A 17,675-nucleotide genomic window follows, 5' to 3' on the forward strand; every position below is an offset into this window, starting at 1 on the left:
TGCTCAGAGAACTTCATATCTGCCTGCACCACCACCCCCAGGTCCCTTTCATTCTCTACCACTGTCAGTGTAGTACCACAGAGTTGATACGTTGCTCTGGGGTTGCTGTTTCCCATATGTAGTACTTTACATTTGTCAATATTAAACTTCATTTGCCACCTCGAAGCCCATCTGCTCAACCTTTCCAAATCCTGTTGCAGCAGCATAGTGTCAGTAGTGTCCTTGACAACCCTGCCAACCTTTGTATCGTCTGCAAACTTGGACATTAAGCCTGATATACCATCATCAATATCATTTATAAATACAGAAAACAATAAAGGCCCCAATACTGAACCCTGAGGGACTCCACTAATAACATTAGTCCACGATGAGCAGTGTCCATTGATTACCACTCTCTGTCTTCTCCCCCTCAACCACCCCTTTATCCATAGCAGCAACTTGCCTCCAATGCCACACTGCTCCAATTTGTGCAGCAGTCTTCCATGTGCAACAGTATCAAAAGCCTTTCTAAGATCCAAGTATATAATATCAAAGTTATTCCCTGCATCCAGTTCTTTTGTGACTGCATCATAGTATCCAATCAAATTGGTCAGGCAAGACTTCCCCTTAACAAAACCATGCTGTGTCCTAGCTATAACTGAAGTCTTGTCTAGATGATCCTGCAGTGCTTCTTTCACCAGTGCCTCCATTAATTTTCCGGGAACAGAAGTTAAACTCACAGGTCTATAATTACTTGTGTCAGCCTTTGATCCCCCTTTGTGAATTGGGGTCACATTTGCACATCTCCAGTCAATGGGTACCTCCCCTGAGTCCAAGGAAGCTCTCATAATTATGGCTAAGGGTTTGCTTACCTCCTTTGCTGCCTCCTTTAATATAACTGGATAGATCCCATCCACCCCAGGTGCCTTTCTTGTGTTTATCTTCAACAATTCCTCCTCCACTTTGCTCTCAGTTATTACAAGATTCTCTAGCTTACTGCTAGAGTTGAATACACCTCTGGCATTCCCCTCGCTGAATAACTCCTCATGTGTGAATGTCGATGCAAAATATTCATTTAGTTTGTTAGCTACCCGAGCAGGGTCATCAACAGTTGACCCATCGATCTCAAGTGGACCAATCTGATTCATCCCCTTCCTTCTAGAGTTTACATAAGTAAAGAACTCTTTGCTGTTTTTCTTCGCATCCCTTGCCAAGGATCTCTCGTAATCTGCCTTCGCCTGCCTAACCTCCTTTGTAACTTGGTTACAGATCAACTTGTATCTATCATAGGCATCCGTGTCACGTGTTAATTTGTATGTATCCCATGCATTTTTCTTCTCTGCCATATGCCTCATTAGTTCATCTGACAACCATTTAGGCCTAAACCTTGAACAATATTTCTTAGTTGGTATGTAAAGCCTAGTAGCTTCCACGATAAGTTCTTTGAATGCTTCCCATTTTGAATTTGCTGTTGGCAATATCATCAGTTGATCCCACTGTATAGAATTTAAATACTGTCTCAGTCCATTGTAGTCGCCTTTACGAAAGCAATACCCCTTCCCTTTACCCCTAATGGTAGTTACCTCTTTGAGTAACTCCCACTTCAGCACACTGTGATCACTGCCACCAAGTGGTTCATTTATCTGCAGATTCTGAATGCATGAAGAATCACTACTGATAATCAAATCAAGAGTATTACTCCCTCTAGTTGCCTCCCGAACATGCTGATGTAGAAAACAATCATCCAATAAATCCACAAAAGCCTTGCTACTGTGTGAGTGACCAGCCCCCAAATTCCAGTCAATATCTGGGAAATTAAAATCCCCCATTATAAGACTCTCTGATTTACTGGCCCACTCTATTTCTCCGAACAGTTTCTTATTATACTCATCAGAGTCATTAGGCCTATAGCACACTCCTACTCTCAATTTTGATCTCCCAATGCTTATGTCACACCAAACTGACTCGACACTGCACTGTCCAGCGATGTCGACTGGCTTCACTTCCTTGGATTTTATGTGTTTCTTAATTAATAGCATAACCCCTCCTCCCTTCCTATCCTGTCTATCCTTTCTGTACACATTGTACTCCCCAAATTCCAGTTCTGCATTTCTTATATCTGTGTGACACCACGTCTCTGAAATCCCCACAATATCTGCCTTTGATGTTTTGAGCAATACCTCAAATTCATCAAATTTATTTACTAAACTCCTAGCATTGGTGTACACACAAGTATACATGCACCTGTTCTTTTTCTTAGCTACCCTAACACAACCCATGTGTTTACTTGTACCCCAATGATTCCCAGCAGTCTCTGAAATATCCTGCATCTTATTTTCCAGGCTGCGGCTCATTCCAATAGAAGCAGTGCAAGAATCACTTTCACCTCTGCCAGTGGCTACTGTTAATCTATTAGTCCTTGTATCCCCCCAATCTAGCAGTTTTCCGACCCACCTAACATTGCCTCGATAGCATCAGCAAACATTCTTGCACCCTTTCTATTTAAGTGTATCCCATCCCTGTAGAAGCAGTCTCTCCTGTTAACAAGTACAGACCAGGCTGAAAAAAATTCTACCCCTTGAGCCCTGCACAATCTTTCCAGGGCCGAATTGATTGACAGGGCTCTCATCATATACTCCCTCCTATCGTGTCTGGGCAGAATTGCAGACACTTTCAATTTCAACCCTAATTCACGGCTTTTTTTCATCAGTGACCTGTACTTGTCAAGTAATTCCGCCGGTCTCCTACTCTTAATGTCATTAGTGCCAACGTGTACAACTATATCACCTTTTGTGCCCTTAAAAGATGATATCCGCTCTACAACGTCATCAACTTTTGCCCCTGGCAGACATACCCTGGTCCTATTCCACCTATCCTTTTTACAAAGCATGTTTCCCGTTTCCCTGACAATAGAGTCACCAACAACTACTAGTTCCTTTGGGACCAGCGCATTCTGCCTTGGGGGTTGCCGCTGTGTTCCGCGATGACCAAGTGCAAGCTCTGGCATTGGTGTGGGCAGCTGAGAGCTTGATGGGCCCCTCACTTGTAATCCTTCGAGGGCATCCACCCTATCCTTCAAGCTCTCATATTGGCCCATAACAACGCTGAGTTGTCGCCTTATCTCCTTACACTCCTTGCATCGCACACACACAAAGACATCCCCCATGGCAGTATCATGTCCCATACTTGACTGCTCCGCAAACATCAAGCAAATAGTGCATCTTACAAGGCTGTGATTCAGAGGACAACTGCCCCCCTCAGTTCTCCCCTGGGCCACAGCATTCCCATTAGCTTGAGCCCTTTGCTTTGCTGCTCTGGTTTGAGTCATGATTTAGATTTACTTTCAATAAAATTTCAATTTCTGTACAAAATTAAATCCTAAACTTGTATCCAAACACAGTTATAACGCTATATTTATGTTTCAGTAACGAGTGTTATCTACGGAATATTTACGTTTCAGTAACGAGTGTTATCTACGAAATATTTACGTTTCAGTAACGAGTGTTATCTGCGAAATCCCTTTATATAACTTTCGTATCAAGTTATGTATTAATTATTTGTTTTTACTAATTATTTATGTTACGTAACCTAAGTGGTTATATGTATAATTAATTATGTTAAATAAAATTAATTATATTACGTTTGTAATCTAAGTCGTTATATGTATTTATTTAAACGTACAATTTAACTGCTAACGAAGTTCAACTAACGCTATCTAGTACGGTATATCGTATCACAAAGGCGGGAAAATTACGAACGGTTAGCGGAGTTGAAACACGTGGAAACCTTTACCGATACTTTTATGCAATTACAAGGCCGAGTAAAGAATAAATACACCAAATTAATCAGAAAATCACAAAATAATGTTATACTACTAAATTTAAATCAAAAGTTTTAGAAAAACAATAATTTCAAATCAATAATTAACAAAAATCCACTTAGCGGCTTTGAAAACGACCGTCTCTAGTAGCCTCGTCAGCAGACTCCATTATTTTTTTTGATAACGTCATTATTTTTATTATTTATTTTTGATAACGTCATATGTCTGTTCCACTCATGCAAGAGAGGCTTATGGAGTATAATATATATTACAGAGTATTATGAAGTTGATATAAGTATTTCTGTCTAGCATTGGAGGTGTCCATTATTTTGTAAAAGTGGCATTAAACCTTTGCTTGTTAGGAAGTTTTTGATTCTGATTGTGAACTCACTGCTTTATGCTCATTTGCTGGTTTTTCCAGTCAGTAGCCATTGATCATAAACCCTTGATACAGTCCACACTGGTACATGTGCCTACCTCTGTGCACTCTCTCTACCACCCACCACAGAATTCACTAATATCATCTGCTTTTTCTATTGAAAAGCATTAGTGATTATTCTAAGGTTATTCATTCCTAACTAATAGGATATTCCATTTAGATTCAACAAAAGGTATCTTTATATAAATACAGTTGGAGCTATGTATAGTGACCATCTTTTGACATCCCAGCAGATTAATGATCTTTGTAGTAGGTCTTGGCTGATTTCCCACAAATCTAATGCTATTTTACATTCATTATAACGACGTTGGAAGATCAACAAATTCTCTATAATTGCCTAAAAATTTTCACCACTGTCTTGTTTTTTCACTTTTTTATTACAGTATTCATATTTCAAAATGAAAGAATATTTAAGCTAATGACTTGCCTGCAAGCTGACTAGCATTAGCATTAGTAGAGGCATTTGATGCAAGAAAGCAAGCTTATGCAGCATCAGCCAAAAAAAAAAAAAAAAAAAAAAAAGTAACATAAATAAATAAAAATAACCACTTCCACTTCACCCCTCTGTTCGTTCGAAATACCTGTCCAGCTGAGCCTTAAACTTATTTAGGCTATCAACTTCCACGACAAGGGATGGAAGTCTGTTCCACCCACCAACCACCCGCTGGCTAAAGGCAAACTTCCGCACATCTATCCTACATCTGTCTTTCCTCAATTTGAATTTATGCCCTCTCAGGTGATTTTTCTGAGCTAGAGGAAGAATCCCATCAGCATTGAGCATGCTCAAACCATTCAAGGCTTTGTACACCTCTATCAGATCACCCCGCTGGTGCCTAGTTTCCAGACACTGTAATTTGCAAAACTTAAGCCTTTCTTCGTAAGAGAACCCCTTTGTCCCATTCACCAATCTAGTTGCCCTTCTCTGTACTCGTTCCAGCAGCTCTACATCCTTCCTGAAATGAGGCCTCCAGGCCTGTATACAGTACTCTAGGTGTGGCCTGACCATTGCCTTATACAAGGGAATAATCACCTCCTTATCCCTGCTAGAAAAATTCCTATATATCATTGACAATACACCATGAGCTACTCTTGCAGCTCGTCTGCACTGCTCAGAGAACTTCATATCTGCCTGCACCACCACCACCCCCAGGTCCCTTTCATTCTCTACCACTGTCAGTGTAGTACCACAGAGTTGATACGTTGCTCTGGGGTTGCTGTTTCCCATATGTAGTACTTTACATTTGTCAATGTTAAACTTCATTTGCCACCTCGAAGCCCATCTGCTCAACCTTTCCAAATCCTGTTGCAGCAGCATAGTGTCAGTAGTGTCCTTGACAACCCTGCCAACCTTCGTATCGTCTGCAAACTTGGACATTAAGCCTGATATACCATCATCAATATCATTTATAAATACAGAAAACAATAAAGGCCCCAATACTGAACCCTGAGGGACTCCACTAATAACATTAGTCCACGATGAGCAGTGTCCATTGATTACCACTCTCTGTCTTCTCCCCCTCAACCACCCCTTTATCCATAGCAGCAACTTGCCTCCAATGCCACACTGCTCCAATTTGTGCAGCAGTCTTCCATGTGCAACAGTATCAAAAGCCTTTCTAAGATCCAAGTATATAATATCAAAGTTATTCCCTGCATCCAGTTCTTTTGTGACTGCATCATAGTATCCAATCAAATTGGTCAGGCAAGACTTCCCCTTAACAAAACCATGCTGTGTCCTAGCTATAACTGAAGTCTTGTCTAGATGATCCTGCAGTGCTTCTTTCACCAGTGCCTCCATTAATTTTCCGGGAACAGAAGTTAAACTCACAGGTCTATAATTACTTGTGTCAGCCTTTGATCCCCCTTTGTGAATTGGGGTCACATTTGCACATCTCCAGTCAATGGGTACCTCCCCTGAGTCCAAGGAAGCTCTCATAATTATGGCTAAGGGTTTGCTTACCTCCTTTGCTGCCTCCTTTAATATAACTGGATAGATCCCATCCACCCCAGGTGCCTTTCTTGTGTTTATCTTCAACAATTTCTCCTCCACTTTGCTCTCAGTTATTACAAGATTCTCTAGCTTACTGCTAGAGTTGAATACACCTCTGGCATTCCCCTCGCTGAATAACTCCTCATGTGTGAATGTCGATGCAAAATATTCATTTAGTTTGTTAGCTACCCGAGCAGGGTCATCAACAGTTGACCCATCGATCTCAAGTGGACCAATCTGATTCATCCCCTTCCTTCTAGAGTTTACATAAGTAAAGAACTCTTTGCTGTTTTTCTTCGCATCCCTTGCCAAGGATCTCTCGTAATCTGCCTTCGCCTGCCTAACCTCCTTTGTAACTTGGTTACAGTTCAACTTGTATCTATCATAGGCGTCCGTGTCACGTGTTAATTTGTATGTATCCCATGCATTTTTCTTCTCTGCCATATGCCTCATTAGTTCATCTGACAACCATTTAGGCCTAAACCTTGAACAATATTTCTTAGTTGGTATGTAAAGCCTAGTAGCTTCCACGATAAGTTCTTTGAATGCTTCCCATTTTGAATTTGCTGTTGGCAATATCATCAGTTGATCCCACTGTATAGAATTTAAATACTGTCTCAGTCCATTGTAGTCGCCTTTACGAAAGCAATACCCCTTCCCTTTACCCCTAATGGTAGTTACCTCTTTGAGTAACTCCCACTTCAGCACACTGTGATCACTGCCACCAAGTGGTTCATTTATCTGCAGATTCTTAATGCATGAAGAATCACAACTGATAATCAAATCAAGAGTATTACTCCCTCTAGTTGCCTCCCGAACATGCTGATGTAGAAAACAATCATCCAATAAATCCACAAAAGCCTTGCTACTGTGTGAGTGACCAGCCCCCAAATTCCAGTCAATATCTGGGAAATTAAAATCCCCCATTATAAGACTCTCTGATTTACTGGCCCACTCTATTTCTCCGAACAGTTTCTTATTATACTCATCAGAGTCATTAGGCCTATAGCACACTCCTACTCTCAATTTTGATCTCCCAATGCTTATGTCACACCAAACTGACTCGACACTGCATTGTCCAGCGATGTCGACTGGCTTCACTTCCTTGGATTTTATGTGTTTTTTAACTAATAGCATAACCCCTCCTCCCTTCCTATCCTGTCTATCCTTTCTGTAGACATTGTACTCCCCAAATTCCAGTTCTGCATTTCTTATATCTGTGTGACACCACGTCTCTGAAATCCCCACAATATCTGCCTTTGATGATTTGAGCAATACCTCAAATTCATCAAATTTATTTACTAAACTCCTAGCATTGGTGTACACACAAGTATACATGCACCTGTTCTTTTTCTTAGCTACCCTAACACAACCCATGTGTTTACTTGTACCCCAATGATTCCCAGCAGTCTCTGAAATATCCTGCATCTTATTTTCCAGGCTGCGGCTCATTCCAATAGAAGCAGTGCAAGAATCACTTTCACCTCTGCCAGTGGCTACTGTTAATCTATTAGTCCTTGTATCCCCCCAATCTAGCAGTTTTCCGACCCACCTAACATTGCCTCGATAGCATCAGCAAACATTCTTGCACCCTTTCTATTTAAGTGTATCCCATCCCTGTAGAAGCAGTCTCTCCTGTTAACAAGTACAGACCAGGCTGAAAAAAATTTTACCCCTTGAGCCCTGCACAATCTTTCCAGGGCCGAAATGATTGACAGGGCTCTCATCATATACTCCCTCCTATCGTGTCTGGGCAGAATTGCAGACACTTTCAATTTCAACCCTAATTCACGGCTTTTTTTCATCAGTGACCTGTACTTGTCAAGTAATTCCGCCGGTCTCCTACTCTTAATGTCATTAGTGCCAACGTGTACAACTATATCACCTTTTGTGCCCTTAAAAGATGATATCCACTCTACAACGTCATCAACTTTTGCCCCTGGCAGACATACCCTGGTCCTATTCCACCTATCCTTTTTACAAAGCATGTTTCCCGTTTCCCTGACAATAGAGTCACCAACAACTACTAGTTCCTTTGGGACCAGCGCATTCTGCCTTGGGGGTTGCCGCTGTGTTCCGCGATGACCAAGTGCAAGCCTGGCATTGGTGTGGGCAGCTGAGAGCTTGATGGGCCCCTCACTTGTAATCCTTCGAGGGCATCCACCCTATCCTTCAAGCTCTCATATAGGCCCATAACAACGCTGAGTTGTCGCCTTATCTCCTTACACTCCTTGCATCGCACACACACAAAGACATCCCCCATGGCAGTATCATGTCCCATACTTGACTGCTCCGCAAACATCAAGCAAATAGTGCATCTTACAAGGCTGTGATTCAGAGGACAACTGCCCCCCTCAGTTCTCCCCTGGGCCACAGCATTCCCATTAGCTTGAGCCCTTTGCTTTGCTGCCCTGGTTTGAGTCATGATTTAGATTTACTTTCAATAAAATTTCAATTTCTGTACAAAATTAAATCCTAAATGAGAGACTATGAGAAATCAATCATTGATTTCCCACAATCATTGGCAATTTCCCACACTCATTGACATAATGAAATTAACTTCACCTGGAAGTTCATTTGATTATACAGTATGTATAGACTTTATCAATAGGCTCATCAAGGTGAGTAGCTTTGCCATTCACATATCAGTTTAAAATTTTAAAAGCTGTAGATGATGGCTTGCGTTTTAGATTGAAAGCTTGGAGAAATTTGCTGCACCAGGTAGGATTGAAGCATGAAAGCGAGGCATCACAATCTTGAAAATGTACTCTTGGAATGGTTAATGACGATGTATACAAGAAACATTCCTGTAGATGGATATCATTCAGAAACTAAGGCTGAATCATTTATGCATTGAAAGGATATTGAAGATTTCAAGTCTTCTGATGGATAGTTCCAGAAATTTAAGACTTGTCATGGGCTGGCTTTCCAAAAAAAGTGTACAGCAAAAGTGGAGCTGTCAGCACTGAAGCTATAAAGGAGTGGAAAAAGAATTGTTTAAAAAATTTTTCATTGACATACAATCAGAAATACAATGCTGATGAAACAACTTTAAGTTGCTACAGATAAAATGCTTGCATTTAAAGGTAAGAAATGTAATAGCAGAAAGAAAATGAAACAACAGATTACCATTCTCCTAGTGGCAAACATGTCAGGCACAGAGAAACTTCTGCCCCTAATCACTGGAAAAGCCCATTGGAGGCTCCGGTACTTTAAAGGTTTGAAAACATTGTCAACTGTGTATCAAGCAAACCAGAAGGCTTAGATGTCATTAAAAATCTGCAAAGAATAGATCAGAGACTAATATATTGCAAGATGAGCAGGGAGAATAGAAAAGTTTTACTGTTTGTGGGTAACTGCACCCCTCATTGCCAAGTGACTGGCCTACATGTACTCGCTGTTGAGTATATCTACCACCTAATATGACATCACTTCTTCAGCCACTTGATCAAGTATAATCCAGTGCTTTTAGAAAAATTTTCAAAGAATGCTATTGAGCAAAATTGTGCAATGTCTCAAAAGCAAAATGCACTGCAAAATTAATATGCTTCTGTTTGTTTTTCTGCTGTGTGTTTGCATTTTAACATGGGATGAAGATGACAAAAAAGTGATCACCAATAGCTTTAAACATGCTGGATTTGTCACCTTGAATGATGCAATGAAAAAAGCTTTGCATGTTCCTTCCGCTATTAATCTTGAAGAATAGTCAGATAATAAGAAAGAAATTTTTGAGGAAGTGTGTCATTGCCAAAACTTAAGAGGGTGATATGTTTCAGGATATGCATAAATGAAGAACTCATTTGCAAACATAATGTAACTTGAAATTTGTAATGAAGAAAAAAAGGAACCTACTGTGGTTCTGAAAAGAATTCCCCTGTCTATGGTTAGGCCTTGATATATATGTATGTACACATATATCTCATAGATATCAGTTAGACTACATTCTGGTGAAACAAAGATATCACAATCAGGTAAAAAAAGCCATGTCTTTTCGGAGCAGATGTGGACAGTGACCATTCAATAGTGAAAATGATAACAGAACTAAAGCTAAAGAAAATTAATGGAAAGAAAATAAATAATAAATGGAACCTAGAAAAACTAAAGAATGAAGAAATAAGAATACTGTTCCAGAATACTACAAACAGATATAAATAAGGAAAGTATGATAAACAATATTGACCAGATGTGGAATAACATTAAAGAAACTATAAACAAAGCAGCTCATAAATTTCTGGGAAATGGAAACAAGGCAAAAAGAAAACCATGGATAATAGAAGCCATTCTTCAAATGATGGATCAAAGAAGAATCTTCAAAAATATGAAAACAAAAGATGGAAAAAATAATTACCTTGCTCTCAAGAATGAAATTAATAGAGAATGCAGAAAAGCAAAAGATAAATGGTGGACAGAACAATGCCAAGAAATTGAAACCTTAATGCAGCATGGATGAACAGATAGGGCCTACAATAAAATTAAAGAAATAACAAGAAAATGTAATGTAATTCGCTCCAGAGCAATCAGGAATAAAAAAGATAATGCCATTCTTGATGCAAAAGAACAACAAGAGACATGGAGAAATTATATAGAGGATTTATACATGGAACCATGTAGTTACATTTGGAAATATGATGAGAAAGGAGAACAACAAAACTTAAAATAAGATCAAATATTAAAAGAAGAATTTGAGCTAGCTTTAAAGTTATTTCTTAACAACAAAGCTTCTGGTATAGATAATATTACAGCAGAATTAATAAAGAACAGTGGAGATCAAGTCAAGCAATCACTGTTTGGATTGATTTTGAAAGCATATAGCGAAGGAAAATTGCCAGAAGAACATTGTACAACTGTCATAGTACCAGTACCAAAAAAATTTGCACCAACCAAATGCAAAGACTACAGAACCATCAGCCTCATATCACATGCATCAAAAATTCTCTTAAAAATCATAAAAATACGAATACAATCCTACATCGAACACCTTTTAGAGGATACACAATGTGGGTTCAGAAAGAACTTATCTACAAAAGAAGCAATAGGAACTTTAAGATTCTTTGGCAAAGGATTGATAAACAATGGCAGGAATCTGTATGTGTGCTTCATTGACTATGCAAAAGCATTTGACATAGTAATTTGGAATGAGTTTTTTCCTCTACTCGAAAAACATGGGATGTGCACAAAGATTAATTAGGATAATATTTGACTTGATTAAAGACAAAAGACCATCATCAAGTTAAACAGATAATTGACAGAAACAGCAAAAATAGGGAGAGGAGTGAGGCAAGGATGCCTACTTTCCCCAGGTTTATTTAATATATTTGCAGAATTAATAGTCAAAGAAGCATTTGATGGTAAAAAGTTAGGTATAAAGATAGGCGGAAGAACACTGAGCACAATGAAGTTTGCAGATGATCAGGTAATCCTTGCAGGTAGCCCAAGAATGTTATCCAATATGCTAAAACAGTTAACTAAGAAAGTGAAGAAATATGGAATGAAGATTAACACTAATAAAACAAAGATTATGATGATAAGTAAAAAGCCAAAACAATTTCACATTGAAACTGATGGAAAAAAAGTAGAACAGATAACAAAATTCAAATATCTAGGACAGATTGTAACACAAGATTCATCTTGCCACAGTGAAATTGGTTCATGAATTGTGATGGCAAAACAAGCATTTATAGGTAAAATCTCCTTACTAAGCCAAAGAAATATGTCACTAGACCTAAGAAAAAGAATTATGAAAACATACATTTGGTCAATTGCTTTGTATTCAGCAGAGACATGGACATTAAACAAAACTAACTTGAAAAAACTAGAGGCTTTTGAGATGTGGTGCTGGCGAAAAATGGAAAAGATTAGCTGGACGGAAAAAAATGAGTAATAACATGGTTTTACAACGTGTAGGAGAAGAAAGAGAATTGCTAAGAAGAATCAGAAGACAATGACTACAATGGATCAGATGAGGCATAGAGGGATGTTACTGGATGTGCTGCTGGAAGGCAAAATACCAGGGAAAAAAAAACAAGGAAGACCAAGAAACACCATCATAATATATGATAATTACTGTACATACTTAATTTACAAATTAATCTTCCTACACCATACAATCAATGCAAAGTGTACATCATTTTTTTGTTTAATACTGTAAGATGTATTCTGATTTAGATTATACTGTATTGTATTAATAGAATTATGCAATATTTAAAGTTGTCTTTGTGCTTTTGCTGATTTTATGAAATTTTGATGTAACAACCATTTTCTCATTCATCCAGAGAATTTTATAGAGTTTTGACTGTATATCCAATTCTTAGATATTTTGATTCGGGGGATTTTTTTTTTTTTTTTTTTTGAAATTTATTTTTAAGTGTGTTTTTATTGTTAGCTTCAGTTCACTGTCATTTCAAAAAAAAAAAAAAAAAAGCACTAAACAAAAACTAGTTTCATTTAATTATTTTAGGGAGATTCTGCACTTAAAGTGCAATACCGAATGGATTTAAAGAATTTTTTTCGCCCTACTGAAGGACCACTAGTAAGAGAAGAACTACAGAAATTAACGTTTACTGCTAAACATAGGTGGTTTCCTAGAAAGTATGTATGGTTTTTTTTTTTTTTTTTTAAAGAATCCATTTTACAGTTTTTCCCCATATTAGATATTTAAAAACATAAAAATATAAGTGAAATTTACTTTGCAATGCCAATCTTTTATTTCTGATTGAATCTAAAAAAAGTTTAGAAATCAGCAAGCAAAAATTAAGCCTACGTTTTTCCTTAAACATAATTTTTGTAATGCACATTAAGTAGTATTAGTATTAGCCATAGAGTATAAAGAAACAACAAGCTTTGTTGCACTGGCCAAAAACATAAAATAAAAAAAAATAAATAATAATAAAAACACAATAATAATAAAAGAATAAAAATATAAAGAAAGACAAAAAAAAAAGAAAATATATCAAAATGTAGTGCATGAAGGTATTTTAATGTGCAGTAAGCTCAAAAGAGCAGACTGGTTTGCAAAATTTCATTATTACTATAGCATCTCATATCGTGAAATCTTTTATGAGTTGTGTAGGGGTGCACTTTTGAATAAGCAGTGCTTCCCAAATAGAGAGAACTTTTGTTACTTATTCTCAGTAGAGTGCCACTATCCAGATAGCACAATTTTGGGAATAGTTTTTCTTTCTTCAGCAGATGGAAAGGGTGTACGGATTACGTGATGCTTTCATAGAAGCCTTAAAGGATGTGAATTTCATTATTCATAATTTTGTTAATTAATGATATCCATACAATGCTGGCATTGTACGAATATCATCATTGTACATTGCAAATTTGGTATTAAAATTTATGCTGTTACATGAATGGCACATATGCAGAATGCCAAATACTCAGATTTTTATGGACATACGTTTCAAATTTAAGCATAATATCAGGGATGCAGATTGAAAATCAAAATGATAGTAAAGAAATACTAAAATTCACACTTTCATCACTTTAAAAATTTAAATTTAAGTTTTCCTCTTTTTTTTTTTTTTTTCTTTTTTTTTGCATTTTATATACTTTGATGTGGCTGCCACTTGGTTAAGTTTGCTTCAGCTTTGGTGGATATTTGTTACTCAAAGACTGCGGTTCCATTATTTTTCTTAAAACTCTTGTTTCAGCATATTCTAGTTTTTGACATTCCTTTTATTTCTTTTCTCAGCTGCATAGGTTGATTGGTTGATTTTGATTTTACTGGCACAAAAACGACCGGTTATACTGCACCCAGCTGCATAGGATAAAACGGGCATAGGAACTGCATTATTAACAACTAATTTTTTTCTTTTACTGTAGTTCTCTTTTGAATTTAACTGGCTTCTTAGACTTTCTGATTTACTTTATTTTATTGTTTATTTCCATGTTTAATCTTCAGAAGATATGCATTAACTAACTTGTTCCAAGTTTTGGTATTTAGTGTACACTCTCACTGTCTCTTCCAAGAGATTCTTTAGGAACTTATTGTCTGCTTTAACAGAACTTAACAGAATTATATTTTAATTTTATTCAGTACCATTGTAATATTCGTGAAATTTCATTTTAATTAAAGTGGGACATTTTTAAAAGTACGTAATTAAGTGCTCCATTTTCATTGTTTTCTTACTTACATTTTTATTTTAAGCTAATTATGGTTTGACTAGAAGAGGTAATCATAACAAGTCTCAGAATCATTACTGATAGTGGAATTGTCAGTGGCATTTTACTGTGGGTTACAGCCCTTTTGCTTGTAATCACTGTGTACTGTTATATAAGGTTGAGTCTCTGAGGAAATGAGTTTGTTATAGAACAGGATCAAACTGAGGACTTGGCAGAGACTCATGTCTAAATTCTGTACTGGGTGATGCTTTCTTGAGTCTGGCCACAAAATTGAATCATCCAGCAGAATGATAGGAGGTCTTACTGCGAGATTCACTTGTAAGGTAAACTGGGAGTGGATGATGCAATATACCTTGTATTTCCTGACCTGGTCAGGAAATACAAGGTCCTGCTGGAAAAACGTTGCAAGACACAGATTAAATACTCTGGCGTATGCAATCCTTACCAAACATGATATGCAAGATAATATGACGAAAGCCTTGCTGAATTAGGCCTAAATGGATGTCAGATGAACTAATTAGACATGTGACACAGAAGTCTATGATAGATATAAGCTGGTCTGTAACCAAGTTACAAAGTTACGAGGTTAGGCAGGCGAAGGCAGATTATGAGAAATCTTTGGCAAAGGATGCAAAGAAAAAGAGCAAAGAGTTCTTTACTTATGTAAACTCTAGAAGGAAGGGGATGAATCAGATTGGTCCACTTGATATCGATGGTTCAACTGTTGATGATCCTGCTCATGTAGCTAACAAACTAAATGAATATTTTGCATCGACATTCACACATGAGGAGTTTTTCAGGGAGGGGAATGCCAGAGGTGTATTCAACTCTGGCAGTAAGCTAGATAATCTTGTAATAACTGAGAGTAAAGTGGAGGAGAAATTGTTGAAGATAAACACAAGAAAGGCACCTGGGGTGGATGCAATCTATCAGTTATATTAAAGGAGGCGGCAAAGGAAGTAAGCAAACCGTTAGCCATAATTATGAGAGCTTCCCTGGACTCAGGGAAGGAACCCATGGACTGGAGATGTGCAAATGTGACCCCAATCCTATTTTCTGGTAAATAATTAAAATATACCAGTAACTATTTTAAATTCAAGAAGTAAGAACCTTCTTCATTTATAACAGGCAAAATCATTTCCATTGAATGGTGTGCAATTTCTTTGCATTCAGTTCATTGAATTGATGCAAAGAGGTGGATTAATTTTCTCTTGAGAATGAGGACGAGAAACTGACTTACATTAAAAAAGGGTGAAGCAAGAAAAATGGGATATCAGGAGTGCTTCTCAGCCCTTATTTTCTAATAGTGTGAGAAGCAGAAATACAAGAATAAGAAACTTAAATATCATGAATGAACGGAAAAGAGGTGTTTTACTTGGGTATTCTGGGGTTCTGTATTTTACTTAAGTCAAAATTAAAATTAAAATGAGAAACTAATTATTGAAAACAGGTGCTACATTATCACAGACCAAAATTTGTTGAGTTTAACGCCTAGGAATAAAATGCACAAATGTGCTATGTCTCAAACTTCATAGTTTATATGACATCAGCACATCATGAATAATTATTATTCAGTAGCCTAGTTGATGTGGTTTTCTTGTATTTATTAGCAGGTCTTGAATTTGCGGCTTATGCCCATGATATAAACTTGTTCTGTGATATTTACAAAACATCAGTATGTTTGTGCATTTTATACCTAGGTTTTAAATATCTTGACCTAGTGAGTTAGTCTGTGTGTTTTTATTCCCAAATGAATTTCTTTTAACTCTTTTATATTATTTGTTTCAGTACTAAAAAGAAGAAGCAGCCTATTCCACCTAGAGAAAGAGATGGCATTTAGAAATATATATAAATTTTTATATCCCAATATATACTTGAAATGATTTCCAGGTGTTTATGCATAAATTTCAGTTTTCAAAGAATTTATCATTTCATTCTTTTTACAATGAATGGGCCATGTATTCAGTAACTGTTGTAATTGCCATGCTGTTGAATTGATGTTTTATTTCTTTTGTCTGAGATAAAAAGTAAAGTTGGTAATTTGAAGTTATTTTTGTCTTTCATATTATATTATGAACATAAGAATAAATTAATAAGTTATCCAGTATTTGCAGTAATTCATTCTTGTATACTTGTGTTTTTTCGTTTATAAGTTTAGTCATTGATATAAATTATTCTCTCTGTTGTATTTCACAAAACAAGTAAAATGGTTATCAGGACAAATAGTCCCTGTCAAAGGGACTATTTGTCCTGATAACCATTTGAGATATGTACAAGAGATGGAGAGAAAAACATTTTTTATAAATACCACAAGTAATACGCATAAACATTAAATAATAAGCATGTAATAAAAATTTTGAGCTATGGATTTGAATCCACATTATTTTTATAATTTTAAATGATTTATTGAGCCCCTGAAATATAAATTAGACAAAAGACTTTGACTTATTTTCTACAAAAAAGAAAGCCTGATATACTGAATAATATTGTAATCTTGTCAACATTTTGGGTGCAGCTTGGGAAAGCTAAGAAAAAGAAGAGCATAAAATAAATTAGTAATTATGGTAATAGGATTTGCCATATAGTGAAGAAAGCCACAGGCTTTTGCTGCACAAAAAAAAAAAAGTAGATAAGAAAATACAATTTATATGCTTCCCTCCTCATACAGGTAATTATCTAGTTGATCTTTGAATTTGGTCAAACTGTCAGTCTCAACTACCTGTAAGGGCAACTTGTATCAGCAATCAATGACTCGCTAGCTGAAAGAAAACTTCATACAATCTAATCTAAACCTCAACGCCAGTAATTTGAATTTATGGCCCTTAGGTATGGAATTCATTATAACAGTGAAAATTTCACCTTCATTCATTTTACTAATCCTTCTCGGTGCCTTATAAACCTCAGTCAGGTAACTTCTGAGGTGCCTGGTTGCCAAGCTCTGTAGCCCACATAATTTGAGTCTTTCCTCATATGGGCATCCTTTTGCCGAGCTCACCATTTAAGTTGCTTGTCTTTGGACCCTTTCAAGGAACCCAATGTCTTTTTTCAGATGAGGTCTCCATATTGAATATAGTATTCCAAATGTGGCCTTACAATTGTCTTATACAGTGGGATCACGACCTCCCTAACTCTACAAGGTAATATTCGATAAATCATCGATAGGTCACCATGAGCTTTCCTGGCTGCCTGTTTACACTTCAGAAAACTTCACATCTGCCCATATATAACTCCCAGATCCCTTTCCTCCTCTACTGTTTTAAATTCAACCCCACCAAGTGTATAATTTATTTGTGGGTTGCTATTCCCCAAATGTAAGATCT

General features: G+C 37.0%; 1 protein-coding gene across 1 annotated transcript in view; it reads left to right on the forward strand.

Annotated features, from left to right (window-relative positions):
- Positions 1 to 16,462, forward strand: part of mRpL42 (mitochondrial ribosomal protein L42) — an 81,239-nt gene extending 64,777 nt beyond the window's left edge. Inside the window, exons 5-6 of the mRNA XM_090387639.1 lie at positions 12,686 to 12,816; positions 16,144 to 16,462. Coding sequence (XP_090243765.1) covers positions 12,686 to 12,816; positions 16,144 to 16,195 — 183 coding nt within the window. The 3' untranslated portion in view covers positions 16,196 to 16,462. The remainder of the gene's footprint in view (positions 1 to 12,685; positions 12,817 to 16,143) is intronic.
- Positions 16,463 to 17,675: the final 1,213 nt, after the last annotated feature.

The sequence above is a fragment of the Mastigoproctus giganteus genome, chromosome 13 (assembly GCF_048544385.1).
Source record: "Mastigoproctus giganteus isolate SK-2022 chromosome 13, ASM4854438v1, whole genome shotgun sequence".
Lineage (NCBI taxonomy): Eukaryota > Metazoa > Arthropoda > Arachnida > Uropygi > Thelyphonidae > Mastigoproctus > Mastigoproctus giganteus.